Below are 16,757 nucleotides of genomic sequence, written 5' to 3' on the forward strand. Positions count from 1 at the left end.
CATCCATTCTTCGGCGATCAGCCTTCTTTATGGTCCAGCTCTCACTTCCATACATCACTACTGGGAAAACCATAGGTTTAACTATACAGACCTTTGTTGGCAAGGTGATGTCTCTGCTTTTTAAGATGCTGTCTAGGTTTGTCATTGCACCAACACAGCTACCTACCTGTAACTAGAGTAATAAGGGTCTGTCATAGAGAGAGTCTGGGTGAAATCAAAAGCTTCCTCCCGGGATCCAAGTGGGATATTTTGAAATATTATTTTCAAATCTGAAAGTTGACAGCTATGCTGGGGAGGGCGGGGTATAAATAAAAATTTTATTATTATTATTATTATTATTATTATTATTATTATTATTATTATTATTATTTATTTTATTATTATTATTTATTTAAAATCTCCAAGGAAGGAGAGCCCAAGGTCCAAAAGAGGGGAAGGCAAAGATTCACCTTGAGAATGAGAGCCACGGTTGGTTTTTTTGCAGTGACAAGTTTTGCCAAGTTGCAAGGCTGGAGGCGACGCCTCTTATCCCTCCCTCCCGGAGGGACCACTCAAAAGTGCTTTCTGCAGCGACAAGTGGAACAAAAGAGCCGAGCCGAAGGCAGCTGGAGGGCTCAGAAGCGTAAAAGTCTTCTTTGAGGCTTTTTCTCTGGGGAGGAGGAGGAGCCAGCAAAGCGAAAGGAAAAAACGAGTCCTGCAGAAAACCCAGCGGCGCCAGGGCGCAGCTCTTCCGGAGAGGCTCTCCATGAAGCCGTGGCTTCTCCTCTCCTTCTTGCTGCCCCTCCTGGGAGCCGGAGAGGGTCGGCATCCCGGATCCAGGCATCCCGGATCCTTCCATCCCAGGGGCAGCGAGGGGACGGAGGAAGCCGCCTTGCAGGTAGGTGCGAGCGGGGAGAGGAGAGGGAGAGGCCGGCAGGAGTCCTTGCGCGCTGCTGGAGGCGAGATCTCCATCCTAAGTCCCAAATGTGGCGGCGCAGCCAAGGCACACGCGCGTATCCAACACATATTTAAAGCATATGGCTTCTCCCTCTCCCCTCAAAAAATAAATACCGGGCATCAGATATGGGGTGGGTGGGGTTACAGGTCCCAGGATTTTGGGGTGCTGGGGAGTCGTGCGCTTTAAGCGTATGGGGTGCATCTGCCGCACAATTTACTCCCGAGCCGACCCCGCTGGAATTAATGGACCCAATTGAATCCCAGACATGGATTTCAATGGGTCTACTCTCGAGTAAAGCTTCGTTGGCGACCACCCCCTTCCAGATCCCCAAGTCTGCTCTTTAAATTATGTTCTTAATGCTGTATCCTACCCTGGGATCTTTGGATAATGCGAGGTGTAGATATTGAATTATTATATAATAAAATATATAACATGTATCATATAAATAATAATAATAATAATAATAATAATAATAATAATAATAATAATAATAATAACGTCCAGCGCTGCTTCTCATTGATACCATTAGCTTCTTATTCAGCTGGGAGTTCATACAAAAGTTACGTGTCTTGTTTACTGTGGCACCATTGCCGTTTAAAAGGTTGGAGGAAATAAAATAACAAAATAAAATAAAATAACAAAAAGAGGGGTGGGAAAACAAAGGGTGCAGAGGGAGAAAAATGGTCGTGTGTAGCTGGCTTGGAGTTTAAGGGGTTAAGGAGAAAGACATACAGGAAAAGTGGATTTTGATGTGCAGTTGGAGGAAGAAGAATAAGCCCAGTTTCAAAGATGTTTCCCCCTGTGAAATTGACAAGCAGTGAACAGCAGATGCTTAGGAGACTATTTCCAACAAATATTTTTCAGTGAATAAATCAAAGTGGATTGTTTTTGTACTCCTCATCTTCACCACAAGATGTCAGACTTGAAAGCCTAAATCCTGAAAGTGGGGCTGTTGTTGGTGAAAGTTTATTATAGTGGTACCTTGGGTTACATACGCTTCAGGTTACAGACTCTGCTAACCCAGAAATAGTGCTTCAGGTTAAGAACTTTGCTTCAGGGTGAGAACAGAAATTGGGCTCCGGCAGCGCGGCAGCAGCAGGAGGCCCCATTAGCTAAAGTGGTGCTTCAGGTTAAGAACAGTTTCAGGTTAAGAACGGACCTCTGGAATGAATTAAGTACTTAACCTGAGGTACCACTGTATGCCATACTAATTTGGTGAGCTATGAAATTCTCTGCTGATTTGGCTGCAACATAGACGAACAGGGAATTGCTCAGAAATTGTGGGTCCTTGTGGTAGGTTGGTGCTGTTCAGCTAATTCCTGTCTTGGCATAAAAAACCCAAATGTTTGTGTGTTTAGCATTTTTTAAGTTCAACAAGTAATCTTGTGGAAGTGGAATCATTGAGCTTTGAGAGTCCCTCTTGGCACCTGGTGGTTGTGAACCAGTGGGGGAAAACCCCATTGTACCATCACTGTTTACGTTAATTGCATGTAACTGATTACATCCCCTCCAACATTTCTCCAGTGAAAATTGGACGTCCCATTCCATAATGATAATTTTACAATTTATACCCCACACATCTTACTGGGTTGCCCAGTGTTTTTTAATGTTTAATTTTTTTTATATTAAACATAAAAAACATTAAAACACTAAAAAAAACTTCCCTATACAGGATTGCCTTCAGATGGCTGGGGGGGGGTCAGAAAACTCCATACCCTCCAACATTTCTCCAATAAAAATAGGGACATCCTAAGGAAAAGTGGGACATTCCAGGATCAAATCAGAAACCAGGACGGCTTCTCTAAATCAGGGACATCCCTGGAAAATAGAGACACTTGGATATGCTGCGATTATGGCGTAAGGCACACTTAAGGCACGTTAAATGAAATGTGCCTATATGCAAACAGAAAGCTGTGTGGATGAAGAAAGAAGAGAATGTAGGAAAAATTAAGGGATGGGTGCCGGTAAGACTCCAAATAAAGAGAGATGAGAGAAAAGTGAAATGAAATCCATTCTCTGTAGCACAGTCCAACATTTCTCCAGAAGTGCCTGCAGGTTAAGTTCCCAAGATTTGGAGCAAACAGCAATTTGGGTTTTCAGTAGAATTGAGCAGCTTTTGTATGACCAAAAATAATAATAATAATAAGGGGGGGGGAAACGCTCAGAAACAGACCTGGAAAGCCCATACCTGTACCTAGAAATGGAGAGAAAAGATGTGAATGAACCCACTGCCATTGATGATTTAATGGAAGATACAGTCATACCTCGGGTTACGAACGCTGCAGGTTGCACGTTTTTGGGTTGCGGACTGCTCCGAACCCAGAAGTACTGGAACGGGTTACTTCTGGGTTTCGGCACTCGCGCATGCACAGAAGCACAAAATGATGTCACGTGCATGCGCAGAAGTGCCAAATCACATCATGCGCATGCAAAGACACAGCGCTTCAGGCTGCGAACACTGTGGGCTGCGAATGTGCCTCCCGCACAGATCACGTTCGCAACCCGAGGTATGACTGTACCTGTATGGGAAGAAGCACCTTATTTGGTTAACTGTGGTGCTCCACAGTTGTTACAGGTCAATGTGGCAAGTCAAAAGAGGGCAGGTATTATCGCCAGCTGATAGTACAAAGTGGGCGCCCAACCTTGTGGCCTCCAGGTACCCTAGGCAGACACTTCCATCATCCCTGATTGTTGGCCATGTTGGGCAAGGCTATTGCGTACTGGAGTCAAACACCTAGTAGGCCACAGTTTTCCCCATCACTGATACAGTCATACCAGTTGTTACGTTTGGTTCAGGTTACGTCTTTTCAGGGTGTGTCCTGCGGCGACATGGAAGTACAGGAAAGGGTTACTTCTGGGTTTCGCCACTCGCGCATGCACAGACGCTCAAAATGACGTCACGTGCATGCGCAGAAGCGGCGAGTCGTGACCCGCGCACGCGTTCTGCTCATGTTCAGAACGGGGCTCCGGAACGGATCCCATTCGCAACCAGAGGTACCACTGTATAAATGTTGGGCCATAAAACGAAGCTACACACACATAACAACTACTAATGCGGATTGCTAATTCTCAGATAAATCTCTTATATTCCATTACTCCCCCCCATGTAACTTGTATTTTTGATCCCAAGGAAACACTTGGGAAACAGCAGAGGTACCATCCAGGTTTGTTGACAGGCCTCTGCCTAGTTATTGTTGTCATGTTTCTGTCTTGAGAGACAATGGAGTCACAATATTCTATGGTAATTAGTGACGAAATAGCATGGAAAATTAAAAAAACCAAATTTTTTTGAAAACGCCAATAAAACAGGGAAACCTTTGGTATGGCAATTGATAAAAAGTAAACAAAATAACTATGTGAATCGAATAAAGCTTAATGGTAGGATAACTGAGAAACCAAAAGAAATAAGGGAGGCTTTTGTAAAATATTTTACTGATCTTTACAGAGAAAGAACTGAAGATTCAAACAGGATAGAAAACTATATTAAAAATAGTGAATTATCAAAGATAACAGAGGATCAAATGAGGGTATTAAATATAGAAAATTCAGTTCAAGAAGTAATTGAGGCAATAAATCAAACAAAAGTAGGGAAATCCCCAGGGCCAGATGGAATAACAGCAAAATATTATAAAAAACAAAATAACAATAACAAAAAGAGGGGTGGGAAAAACCCAAGTGACCTCTCTGGGCGCAAACCTGGGCAGTTTGTCTGCAGGTCTTGGGCTGATAAGATGGTAAGATCCCCATCTCCGCCTCTCTGATGTGGTCCAAAGGAAAGCAGAACAAGACATTGGGCACTAGCTTGACTGCAGGAGTTGCCGGAAGGAGGTGTACAAGACGGCGTCCAACAAACATACAGACAGACTTCATTACATTTCAACAGTGTAATTATGCTTTCGTGTGTTTTTTCAGGAAAGCATTAAGAGAATCAAGCATTTGAATTCCTTATCATCTAGCGACAACGCTACTGCTGTCTATGGAATAAACAAATTCTCCCACTTGTTTCCTGAAGAATTTAGAGGTACAGGATATTACATTACAAAATATTTAATGCTTTTGCAAATAATAATAATAATATATTATTTTTCCCCCACCTATCTTGCTGGGTTTCCTCAGCCACTTTGGGTGGCTTCCAACAAAATATTAAAATACAAAAGTCTATTAAACATTAAAGGCTTCCCTAAACAGGGCTGCCTTCTGATGTCTTCTAAAAGTCTGGTAGTTGTTGTTCTCTTTGGCATCTGGTGGGAGGGTGTTCCACAGGGCGGGCGCCACTACCAAGAAGGCCCTTGACGCTGGACCTCAGTGTCCGGGCAGAATGATGGGGGTAGAGACGCTCCTTCAGGTATACTGGACTGAGGCCTTGCCTTATCTTCAGTGCAAGCTATTTTGACATCCTTTTGATATGATTTGGTGTGCCTGAACATCATGCTAAGCTAAGCAGGACTAAAGTGCTCGTTTTTGTCTTGAGAAGACCTATGGTCTCCCTAAATTTCAGACTCTCTGAGCTTCAACCTGTCAGAATGTTTCATTATGCATGTTGCTATGGCGATTATTACTTTTGCGGCTATTAATCATCCCTTTCTCAGTTTATTTCATTTAACCATCCCTTTCTCTAGCAGGATCTTTTCCCTTCATAGTTTTATATCTCGGGGTCTTGGGTACACCTGAGAATGAGCAGTCCAGACCTTTGCAGAAATAAATAATAATAATAATAATAATAATAATAATAATAATAATAATAATAAATTCTTTATACCTCGCCCATCTGGCTGAGTTTCCCCAGCCACTCTGGGCGGCTCCCAATCAAGTGTTAAAAACGATACAGCATTAAATATGAAAAGCTTCCCTAAACAGGGCTAGGGACGTGGGTGGCGCTGTGGGTTAAACCACAGAGCCTAGGGCTTGCCTATCAGAAGGTCGGCTGTTCGAATCCCCGCGACGGGGTGAGCTCCCGTTGCTCAGTCCCTGCTCCTGCCAACCTAGCAGTTCGAAAGCACGTCAAAGTGCAAGTAGATAAATAGGTACCACTCCGGCGGGAAGGTAAGTGGCGTTTCCGTGCGCTGCTCTGGTTCGCCAGAAGCGGCTTAGTCATGCTGGCCACATGACCCGGAAGCTGTACGCCGGCTCCCTTGGCCAATAAAGCAAGATGAGTGGCACAACCCCAGAGTCGGCCACGACTGGACCTAATGGTCAGGGGTCCCTTTACCTTTTTAAACAGGGCTGCCTTCAGCATGAGACTCTTAATCTCAGGTTAGTGGGTTCAAGTCCCATGTTGGGCAAAATATTCCTGCACTGCAGGCAGGTAGACTAACGATCCACCTGGCCCCTTCCAACTCTACAATTTTATCATTATATGATTATCCCAGGCCTTTGGTGTTTTAAACTGGGGGGGGGGGATTGTTCTGTCATTATGATGTGATTTATTTTTGCGTTTCTGTACTGTGTAAATCATAGGATCCTTGGATGAAGGGCAGTATCTACATTTTATAAATCATAATGACTGGAAAAATGCAAGTGTTTGGTTTTTAGAAACAATGTCTCTGAACTGGCTGTAATCAAAACTAGAAAATAACAGAACTTTTGCTTTGTTTTATTTTAAAGCTACTTACTTACAAAGTAGACTTTTTAAAGTTCCCAAGTATATGCCGGGAACGAGCCTAGAAGGCACAGAAACACCCTTACCAGCGAAGTTTGATTGGAGGGACAAGAATGTCGTTACCAGCGTGAGGAATCAAGAAGCGGTAAGTTCCACAGTTGATTTTCCGCCTAATTTTGGACTGGCTTCCCTCAAAACTCCAGCAACCTTAAGGTAATATAATGAGGCAAGATGATAAGAAGAAAGGGAAATTAACACAGAAATAATAAGTAATTGTCAGGGTTTCAGGGAGAGAAGAGCAGATGGGGGAGGAGACAGAGAGCGAGGGGGAAGAATCCCAGAGAGATGAGGAGGAGGATGACGATGACCAAAGGTCGTCCATGAGTTTGTCCAGTGAGTCAGAGGACTCCCAGAAGGGAGCCCCCCTGGTCAGACCAAAGGGGGGCCAAGGGGGAAGCAGGGAGGAGCAGGGGAGCGAAGGGAGAAGCCTCAGTAGGAGTAGGACACAGGAGCCAGCTTCTCAGCCGGAACGGAGTGAAGGGGGTGGAGTTACCAGGGTGTCAGAGGGAGCAGAGCGTGAAGGAGACAGGGGGAGAAGATCGGAGCAGGACGCTCAGCCGGAAGGGGTGGAGAGTAGCACCGGGAGCAGTGTAGCAGTCGAGAGAAAGGTCAGAAGCAACGTACGCGCGCCAAGTTCAAATGTAGAGGCGCGCGGAAGTGAGGAGAGCCCTGGGGAGGAGCCCGGCCCCAAAGCGAGAAGGAGGGGGGCGGAGGCGTCAGAGGATTCAGCCTCGGGCGAGTCCCGGCGAGGGGGAACCCAGGGGGGCAGAAAGACCCTGCGGAAAAGGAAAGAGAGGAAGAGGTGGTCCAGCACAAGCCTCTTAAATTGGTGCCGAGGCGGGACAGATTCAGAGGGTACTTCAGCGATCTAACGGTACAGACGTAGAGTCACAAAGATGGAGTGTAAACGCAACCATGATCTTCAATAAAGACTTTCTGTAAATAAACCGGATTGGAGTTGGGTCTCTTGTGAGCTGGGACCACACGGGTGGCTCTGACAGTAATGTTTTAAAATACCGTATTTTTCGGCCCATAGGGCGCACCTAGTTTTTTGGGGGGGAAATAAAGGGCTTCCCCTTACCCCAGCCCCCAGAACAGGCAGCTCTCCACAAGCCGTGGGAGAGCGGCGCAAAGCCCGAAGCCTGGGGGGCGGTGAGCTCAGCACGCCCCCAGGCTTCGGGGTGCAGGCAGCTCTCCAAAAGCCGTGGGAGAGCTGCGCAACTTCACGCAGCTATCCCACGGCATACGGATAGCTTCCTGAAGCCTGGAGAGCGAGAGGGGTCGGTGCGCATCGACCCCTCTTGCTCTCCAGGCTTCAGCGAAAGCCTGCATTCGCCCCATAGGACGCACACACATTTCCCCTTCATTTTTGGAGGGGAAAAAGTGTGTCCTATAGGGCGAAAAATACGGTAGATAGGGGGATGTGCAACCTTTTTTGTTCTTTAAGGGTATACAGTATCGTTCGGTAAATGTACGAGTAGGAATTGATAAATCAACAGCTGTTGAATAATGGGAGTTTAACATCAGGAATGGATTGTGAACCAGAGATAAGTGAGTACTATTAAGCAGCAAAGGGGGGAAACAGGGACACATTTAGGACGAAGAGTGGGAGGTCATCTTGTTTGTATTAAATTTGATTTAATTCGGCAGTGATTTGTTTAAAATTTGGAAAAAAACAATAAATTGGCAAAGAGAAAGAAAGAAAAGATAATGCAATGAGGGCTCCAGTGCCCTTTTGAGATGAGAATACATCTGCATTGTTGACACGGCAGTGGTGCATGTTTATAGCACCATTTCTCTGGTTGATATGAACTGGCCTTTTCATTACAGGTAGTAGAAAAGCCGAGTTAAAGCCTCTGCACTTGCCGTATTTTTTTTTTAAATCCAACCATGTCTGTCTACAGCTGCTGAAAATAGATGGGAAATGCAAATCTGGAAAGGACTGCAAGACAGATTACCGTATAACTGAGAAATGTGTCCTTATTAACGCAATGGGTGTTGCTCAGCTGGCAGTAAGGCTTTTCAGTCATCCTCATACAGTCACAAAGCCACCCTAAATCTGCTCTGGAAAGTTTTTTGCGGGGAGGGGGCCCTCTAGAACAGATATATGGAAGCACAGGAGCACAGGAAATGCTTGAAAATTGCTTCCTTCCCTGTTCCACTGATGGAAGCCTTACCTTGAGCAACACCGCAGGATAAAACACTATCTGTATGGAACTATGTGAAAAACAGGCTATTTTGAAATAAATTTGTGGGGGAAAAGTATGAAGGGCAACTAATGACGATTGTTTTTCTTTTTCTAAATAATTTTTAAATTAATTTTCATTTATAACAATCCAACAAAAGGCACATTAATACAATACCAAATTATAATACGATTAAAAAGCCAATTATCCAATACCAAATTAAACAATTTTGAATGACTTCCCATGTTCTGGATTTCAGGGAATGATGTTCTTATTTCGTCCTGCTCCAATACTCTTAGTTAGTCCAAATACGACAGTTCCAATCTTGATCCTTTATTTTAACAGCCACTGATCTGATGACTTTTGTTTGTATTTAACTGTTCCATATCCATTAATTTTGCTAGGGGAGTTTTTAGCCTATAAATTTCTGTGTGAAATGTTTGTTTTACATTCATCTTTACGCTTCCTGTTGTAATCTACCACCCATCTTTTCCAGTGTGGCGGCTGTTGGGCTTTCAGCGTTGTCAGTGCAGTAGAGTCCGCGTACGCAATTAAAGGGAACGTTTTGGAGAACCTCAGCGTGCAGCAGGTTATCGACTGTTCATACGAGAATAAGGGCTGCGGCGGTGGCTCAACGGTTACTGCGCTGAGTTGGCTGAATCAGGTATTCATTTCTTACAAACCCACAGGCTCCGTTAACATGTGACAGTGTTGGGTAAAGAGAAGGCAAATCTCAGACTTGAAAAACACGCCCCTCTTGTAGTAGATCAAAGGTTGCGTGGTCCCAAATACAGTGGTAACTCTGGTTGCGAACGGGATCCGTTCCAGATGCCCATTCGCAACATGAAAAGCCCGCAACCTGAAGCGCCGTATCTGTGCAGGTGCGTGGCGCAATTTGGCACTTGCGCGCATGCACGAAGCGTGATTTAGCGCTTCTGCGCATGCGGTGAAACCCGGAAGTAACCCTTTCTGGTACTTCCAGGTCACCACGGGACGCAACCTGAAAAAACGTAACATGAAGCAAACATAACATGAGATATGACTGTATTGTTTCCAACTTTTGCCAATTAGATATCTCCAGGGCTGTCATAAGTCAGGCAAGATGGGCAATACAGTGGTATCTCGGGTTACAGACACTTCAGGTTACAGACTCTGCTAACCTCTGCTTAGTAGCTTGGGCTACGAACTTTACCTCAGAATGAGAACAGAAATTGTGTGGCGGCAGCAGGAGGCCCCATTAGCTAAAGTGGTACCTCAGGTTAAGAACGGTTTCAGGTTAAGAACGGACCTCTGAAACGAATTAAGTTCTGAACCAGAGGTACCACTGTAGATGGTCCTGCTCCAGCATCTGCTCATCATGTCACATCCGTTGAGGCAATATTTCTCCCACCCTGACATAAGTTGAGATCTAGAGTACGGCTAGTGGGCTCTCATCTTCCTGCTCTTGGCAGTGCCATTTTTGCCAATTTTCTATAATAACAGCTCAAAAATGGCATTTGTTTTGCGATTTTGCCAAAAAAAGCTCAACAACTTTTCTTTCCAAATTTTCACTGGCAACCCTGGGTTATTTGTAAGAAATCAACCTTTTATTGCAGCAGTTACTTTGGAACTCCCTGCCTATTGACAACACGCAGGAGCCTCCACTGCACCCGCTAAAAACATATTTGTTTAGAAAAACCTAGCTGGACCCGTAGAATGTTGACATGTGTTTTAATTCACTTTTAGTTCCTCATTGGTTTTAATTATTTTTGAACGTTTAAAATAATTGCTTTCAACTGTTCCTACTGATAATTTTATTGTTTTATTCTTATAAGGTGCTGACTTTTATTTATTTATTTTAAATCAAGCGATATATACATTTTAGGAAGTAAATAAAATAATTTAAGGAGTACAGACTCTGGCGTGACCAAAGAAACTTTCAATAGCACAAAAAAGTGTTGTTATTTAATCACAAGCAACTCGTTTGATTCGTCTTCTTGCAGACACGCGTGAAACTGGTGAGAGATGCGGAGTATTCTTTTAAAGCTGAAACAGGAATGTGCCATTACTTCAGCCGTTCTGATTTTGGAGTCTCAATCACAGGCTATACCTCTTATGATCTAAGGTAACAACCAGTGAGTATTTTCACAGGGTCCTCCCCCCCCCAACTAGCCCAGTAGATTCACATTCCAAGTGACTACTACAGTTATAAACCTCTTCAGTACTGCACATGTGGGAAATCTATCGCCTTCTGGGTGCTGCCGAAAGTACAGCTCCCATAGAGGCAAAGGTAAAGGGCCCCCTGGCCATTAGGACCAGTCGTGGCCAACTCTGGGGTTGCGGCGCTCATCTCGGTTTATTGGCTGAGGGAGCCAGTGTACAGCTTCCAGGTCATGTGGCCAGCATGACTAAGCTGCTTCTGGCGAACCAGAGCAGCACATGGAAACGTCGTTTACCTTCCCGCCAGAGCGGTACCTATTTATCTACTTGCACTGGTGTGCTTTCAAACTGCTAGGTTGGCAGGAGCAGGGACCGAGCAACGGGAGCTCACCCCATTGTGGGGATTCAAACTGCCGACCTTCTGATTGGCAAGTCCTAGGCTCTGTGGTTTAGCCCACAGCGCCACCTGCGTCCCTACAGCTCCCATAGTCACTGACAAATAGCCATGCTAGCTGCAGAGGTGGCATGAGTTGAGAGTCCAATAACATCCAGAGGATTCCAGCTTATCGTATTTCTACCTACTGAGCATGCATGCTACAGATGCAAACATGTTTGCTTTAAGAAAACATGGAAACTATCATAACAGACGTTCTTAAGAAAACATGCCTCTCGTCTATGTGTGTGGTTCAGGAGCTGCACGGTCAGAGAAAAAACAATGCTGTCCAAGGTTGTAAAGACTGCAGGGAGAATAATTGGGTGCACTCTTCCCACCTTGGATCAAATCTATGCTTCCAGGTGCCATAAGAAAGCTGCAGAAAGGATCTCTTTCAGCTTCTGCCTTCTGGAAGAAGGTACAGAGTTATAAAGACTAGGACTAGCCGCCTGAGAAACAGTATCTATCCAAATGCGATTTTGGTTTTAAACGCAGTGTAAGGTAGTCTCTGTGGGAGTATATTATATTTAATTATGGTGTATCAGAGTTTTTGGGGGGCTAACCAGGCTGGGATAGCAGGCTTGTTGGTTTTTGAATGTCTGATGTAGATTTTTTTCAATTTCGTTGTTCTGTATGGAACAATGACAATAAAGATTATCGTATTGTATCGTCTTTTATAGTATTCAGCAGCAGTTTGTTGAACCTTGCTAAATCCTGCCTCCCTTCTGGAGTTTCAAAGATCATACATGAATGTTGACATTCCAGGTAGAGAGAGACTTTGACCCCTGGTGCAGCAAATGCGTCCACAGTTCTCATTTCCCTTCCGAATGCAGAGCAGGATGTCTTGTCAATGCAAGAGGATGCACAGAAAGTGTTTTTAACTTCCATGACTGGGCTTGTACTGCTTGTGTTTCTTTTGCAATGCGTGCCCTGCTTTTCTCACTTGACCTGAACAAACAGTGCCATGGAGTACAACTTGTGTTAAAAGCAGATAGTTCTTTACTTGAGGTTATTTAACTGGGTTCTACAGGGAGGGGGGAGGTTTGTGAATCATCATCAGAATAAATAGGGATGGTAGAATGGTTTACAAATAGCTATAGAAATCAAGAGTGGTATCCAGCTGGTTTATCTCCATTGGGGAAAGGCATCCATGGGCAGGGTGGAAGGGGAGATAATCTTTGCAGATTGGAGGGTGGGCAGATTGGAGGGTGGGAAGAGGTGTGTCTACTGGCAAGATGTCTTCCCACAGCAAACTGAGCACCACAAGTACTATTCTAGCAATAACACTGGCGAAGAAGTGGTCCGATCTGAAAAATACAAATATTTAGCTTACAAAACTGTAAAAATAAAGAAAAAGTAAGTTTGCAAAACAATAATTACCATGTGGTTAGGGTAGATCAACGTGTCCGCTTATCCCCAGTGTAAATATGACATATCAGCAAAAGTCGGAAATTGAAAGATAACTATAGCATGTACATGAAAATCGATTTCAGATTTGAAATCAGCATTCAAAGAACATATAAGAACAGTTGAAAATTCTCATGCTAAAGAAAATGGGGAAAAAATTGTTCCCCAGTATACTGTGTATCCCAAGGTAATACAATTTTTTGCATACCTCCAACCGTACATAGATATACACGTCATTTTCAATGCTATACATGTCATGTTCAATGCTATATAAGTCACTTACATTTATACTCATATTGTACTACTTTGGCTATGTGTTTAATAAAATATTGAATTCTTGCATTGTGAAAAACAAAGATTACGGTGAAAAGTGAAAAACATGAATTGAAAAAAACCTAGATTTTACAGAAAAAAACTCCACTTCAGATATGAAACCAGCACGTCGAAATTAGGTTATAACAACTGCAGGTGTCAATGCAAAAAAAATTTTGTTCCCCAGTGTGAGGAAAAAATAAGGTCATGGCACAAAATGTGATTCTTGTCAGATGAATAGACTTCTCTAAAGGCTGGCTTACTGTGAGGGCGGTTCCCAAGTAGCATGATACACAAAACCATGAAAGAGTTCTTCATTGAAACCACCCTTGTTGAAATTGCCAGTTTCAGAAGCTGTAAAATAACATAAATAGGGTTGCCCTATTTCAAAAAGTGAAAATCTGGACACAAAAGTTGCCTGGACACTTCTGAGAAGGGTTGCCATACACTCAGGTTTCCCTGGATAATTTTAACAGTTCCGCTCAGACACTGTTTGACGGACAAGTCCTGAATGTCTCCAGGAAACTCCAGAGGTATGGCGGCCCCAACATACCAATACTACTCTGAATAAATTCTGCTTAGTACAGCAAGTTCATTTCCTGTACTATAGACTGACTTCTGCAACCTAAGGGGCCAGATACCTGCCAAACAAAAGGTGCTCAGCAGTTGGTTGGTTTCGAACTATTTTGATGCTAGACTGAATTCTGACCCTGAGGGACTGGAACTATTCTTCTTACCTTGCAGTGGCCATGAAGATGAAATGATGAGGATGCTAGTTAAATATGGGCCTTTGCCAGTAATTGTAGACGCAATCAGCTGGCAAGATTATCTTGGGGGCATCATCCAGTATCACTGCTCCAGTGGAGAAGCAAATCACGCTGTTATAGTTACTGGTTATGATACGACAGGTGAGTTTTCAACCCCCAATTAAATGATTATTAAGGTAGCAGTTCTGAGAATATTAGTGCCATCCCAAACATGTCTGTGTTCACATGGCGGTTTATTCCGTTCACCTGACGTTTCCCCAATTGTTAATTTCAGCATTTTATCTCAGCTTTCACAAGACAAGAAAGCCATAATCTAGTGGAACAGAGTAGAACTTTAGTGCTCATTTCTGTGTTAATTGGTTCGGGGGGGGGGAGCATTTGAAACCGTTACCTCAGAAAATTGCAGGAGTAAAGTTCGGGGTGTTATTGTGGCATGCATTTCCTTTTCCTTTTTAAATAGTTTTAATAAAGATTTCATTGTGCAACAAACCATAACAAAAGTTGGGTGCCTCCCCCTCTCTCTGCCAAGTGGCGGCAAAAGCCTGGGTCCCAGACAATCACCCAAGGTCTGTGTTCCTTTTGAGAACTACTGTAGCTTTAAGAAATATTCTTTTTCACCTATTCACACCTTCAGTGTGCATGGAGGCAGTCCAGATCTTACAGCATGGTCATTTAAAGAGGGATTTGGCCCCACAGCATTGCAGCCAGCCTTCAGCCAGCCTGCCCAAGATGGATCCCAGCCTCTCCCCACCCCCGTCTGGTTCACAGATGCCCTGAAGTCCTTCATGGAATCACCTAGGGGTCCATTAACCTCCAGGTTAAGAACCCCTGGTGAATTGCATCAATACAATTTAACACATACTTCTGCATATTGAAGTACTATGTGCTAGCTAAGCCAGATTCTTCGTAAAGAATCCAGATTCTGTTTTGTGGCTCTGCTTTTAAGTCTCTCCGTGTCTGCCCAAGAAAAGGCATTAAAGTTTGCCGAAGATGTCCTAAACAAAACAAAACAAAACTTACTGAAATTATTTTACAGGTAGCATTCCTTATTGGATTGTTCGAAATTCCTGGGGCACTTCGTGGGGAATAGACGGCTACGTTCGCATTAAGATAGGGTCCAATATCTGTGGTAAGTTGAGGAAAAGGCACTGCAGTTGATCCTTCACATTTAGGCCTCCGTATGCGTTCTTTCATGCCCCTATTTTGAGAGGCTTTTTGAAACTTCAGGTAGATGCATTTTACATTCCTCCTCTCAACGTTACCATCCCAGGATGAAGATAAGCGCAGCATCAAAGCAAGCCTATTAGCATATTATCAAAGCAAGAAAATATAAACGTATATGAGCTCATTTGTGCAACAACGACCAATTAGCTTGGGGTTATTTTGATTACCAAAATGGCGTCTGCAGGCCTTCTGGAACCTTTCAACAAAATACCCCATAAAAACAAATGGTTCCTGGGCAACTTATTTAGGTAAAGGGTAAAGGGACTCCTGACCATTAGGTCCAGTTGTGGCTGACTCTGGGGTTGCGGCGCTCATCTCGCTTTACTGGCCGAGGAAGCCGGCGTACAGCTTCCGGGTCATGTGGCCAGCAGGACTAAGCCGCTTCTGGTGAACCAGAGCAGCGCACGGAAACGCCGTTTACCTTCCCGCCGGAGTGGCACCTATTTATCTACTTGTACTTTGATGTGCTTTCGAACTGCTAGGTTGGCAGGAGCAGGGACCGAGCAACGGGAGCTCACCCCGTCGCAGGGATTCGAACCGCCGACCTGCCGATCAACAAGTCCTAGGCTCTGTAGTTTAACCCACAGTGCCACCTGCGTCCCTAGAGCAACTTAGTTACTTCGTAGTAAAAAAGCTGAGGGGAAGGAAGCTCAAGTATAGAGACAGTTAAAGCACTACTTATTCCTCTGAGGCCGGCCATCACTCACTTCTAATGCAGTGATCAAAGCTACTCTGCTAGGACCCTCTCCCATTCCTTCCTGGCAGTATTTGTGGTCTAAAATGAAAGGGTGTTCAGTAATATTGGTACAGCATGGGAGCTGTTATGTAGTGAAGTTTCACCCTGGGCCAGCAGGGGGATACTGTAGATAGTTTTCACTCAGGTCCACGTCAGTTATTTTAGGCGGGAAACTCTGGGTTGTTGTTGCTACAATGTTGACAGCCGTCTGCCTATAAAAGCAGGCCGGCTGAGCTGTTTGCTGTTCAGTTCTGTCCAGCTTACAAGTAAAGAGCTGCTCTGGAGAAATCGCTGTGTCGTCTGCTATGTCAACCCACAACTTAACAGGAGCCAAGGAGTAAGAGATGATGTGCAATAATACTTTCCTTTGTAAAGGATTTGGAGAGCCAGTGTGGTGTAGTGGTTAAGAGCGGTAGCCTCTAATCTGGGGAACCGGGTTCGCGTCTCCGCTCCTCCACATGCAGCGGCTGGGTGACCTTGGGCCAGTCACACTTCTGTGAAGTCTCTCAGCCCCACTCACCTCACAGAGTGTTTGTTGTGGGGGAGGAAGGGAAAGGAGAATGTTAGCCGCTTTGAGACTCCTGAAGGGGAGTGAAAGGCGGGATATCAAATCCAAACTCTTCTTCTTCTTCTTCAATGATCCAGTGGTTAACGTTGATCTCGTTGCCTCCTAGGCATTGCTGATGAAGTTTCTGCCGTGTTTGTGTGAAGCGGTTGCTCTGAACGCAGAATCGGTGACAGACATTTCAAACACTAACTAGTTGATGGTCTAGAATACGCTGCAAGGCAGATATCAAGTTCCCCCCAAAAATGTTTTATGGCACTTGCTGGAAGGGGATTCTTCTGTTTGTTGCCGTCAGAATGCCCACAAGTCCCTTCCCAAGAATAACACTCTAGCCTGGATTAGCCTTAACACACAGTTGTGATTAAAACAAGACCATAGCTTGGCTGGATTGA

General features: G+C 44.4%; 1 protein-coding gene across 1 annotated transcript; it reads left to right on the forward strand.

Moving 5' to 3' along the window:
- The first annotated feature begins 568 nt into the window (after positions 1-568).
- On the forward strand, positions 569-16,557 carry CTSO (cathepsin O). Its single transcript, XM_081927379.1, has 8 exons — positions 569-877; positions 4,850-4,958; positions 6,542-6,681; positions 9,279-9,446; positions 10,765-10,886; positions 13,818-13,981; positions 14,877-14,969; positions 16,475-16,557. Exons 1-8 carry the CDS (start codon positions 746-748, stop codon positions 16,507-16,509), a joined length of 963 nt encoding a protein of 320 aa, XP_081783505.1. The 5' UTR covers positions 569-745; the 3' UTR covers positions 16,510-16,557.
- The last annotated feature ends 200 nt before the right edge of the window (positions 16,558-16,757 follow it).

This window comes from Podarcis melisellensis (assembly GCF_964234715.1).
Source record: "Podarcis melisellensis genome assembly, chromosome: 10".
Lineage (NCBI taxonomy): Eukaryota > Metazoa > Chordata > Lepidosauria > Squamata > Lacertidae > Podarcis > Podarcis melisellensis.

Bases quoted from the DNA above. Each gene is read 5' to 3' on its own strand.
- CTSO (XM_081927379.1), top strand. From the start codon at position 746: ATGAAGCCGTGGCTTCTCCTCTCCTTCTTGCTGCCCCTCCTGGGAGCC. The intron at 878-4,849 runs GTAGGTGCGAGC...GTGTTTTTTCAG, and splicing joins CGGAGGAAGCCGCCTTGCAG to GAAAGCATTAAGAGAATCAA. The intron at 6,682-9,278 runs GTAAGTTCCACA...CATCTTTTCCAG, and splicing joins GCGTGAGGAATCAAGAAGCG to TGTGGCGGCTGTTGGGCTTT.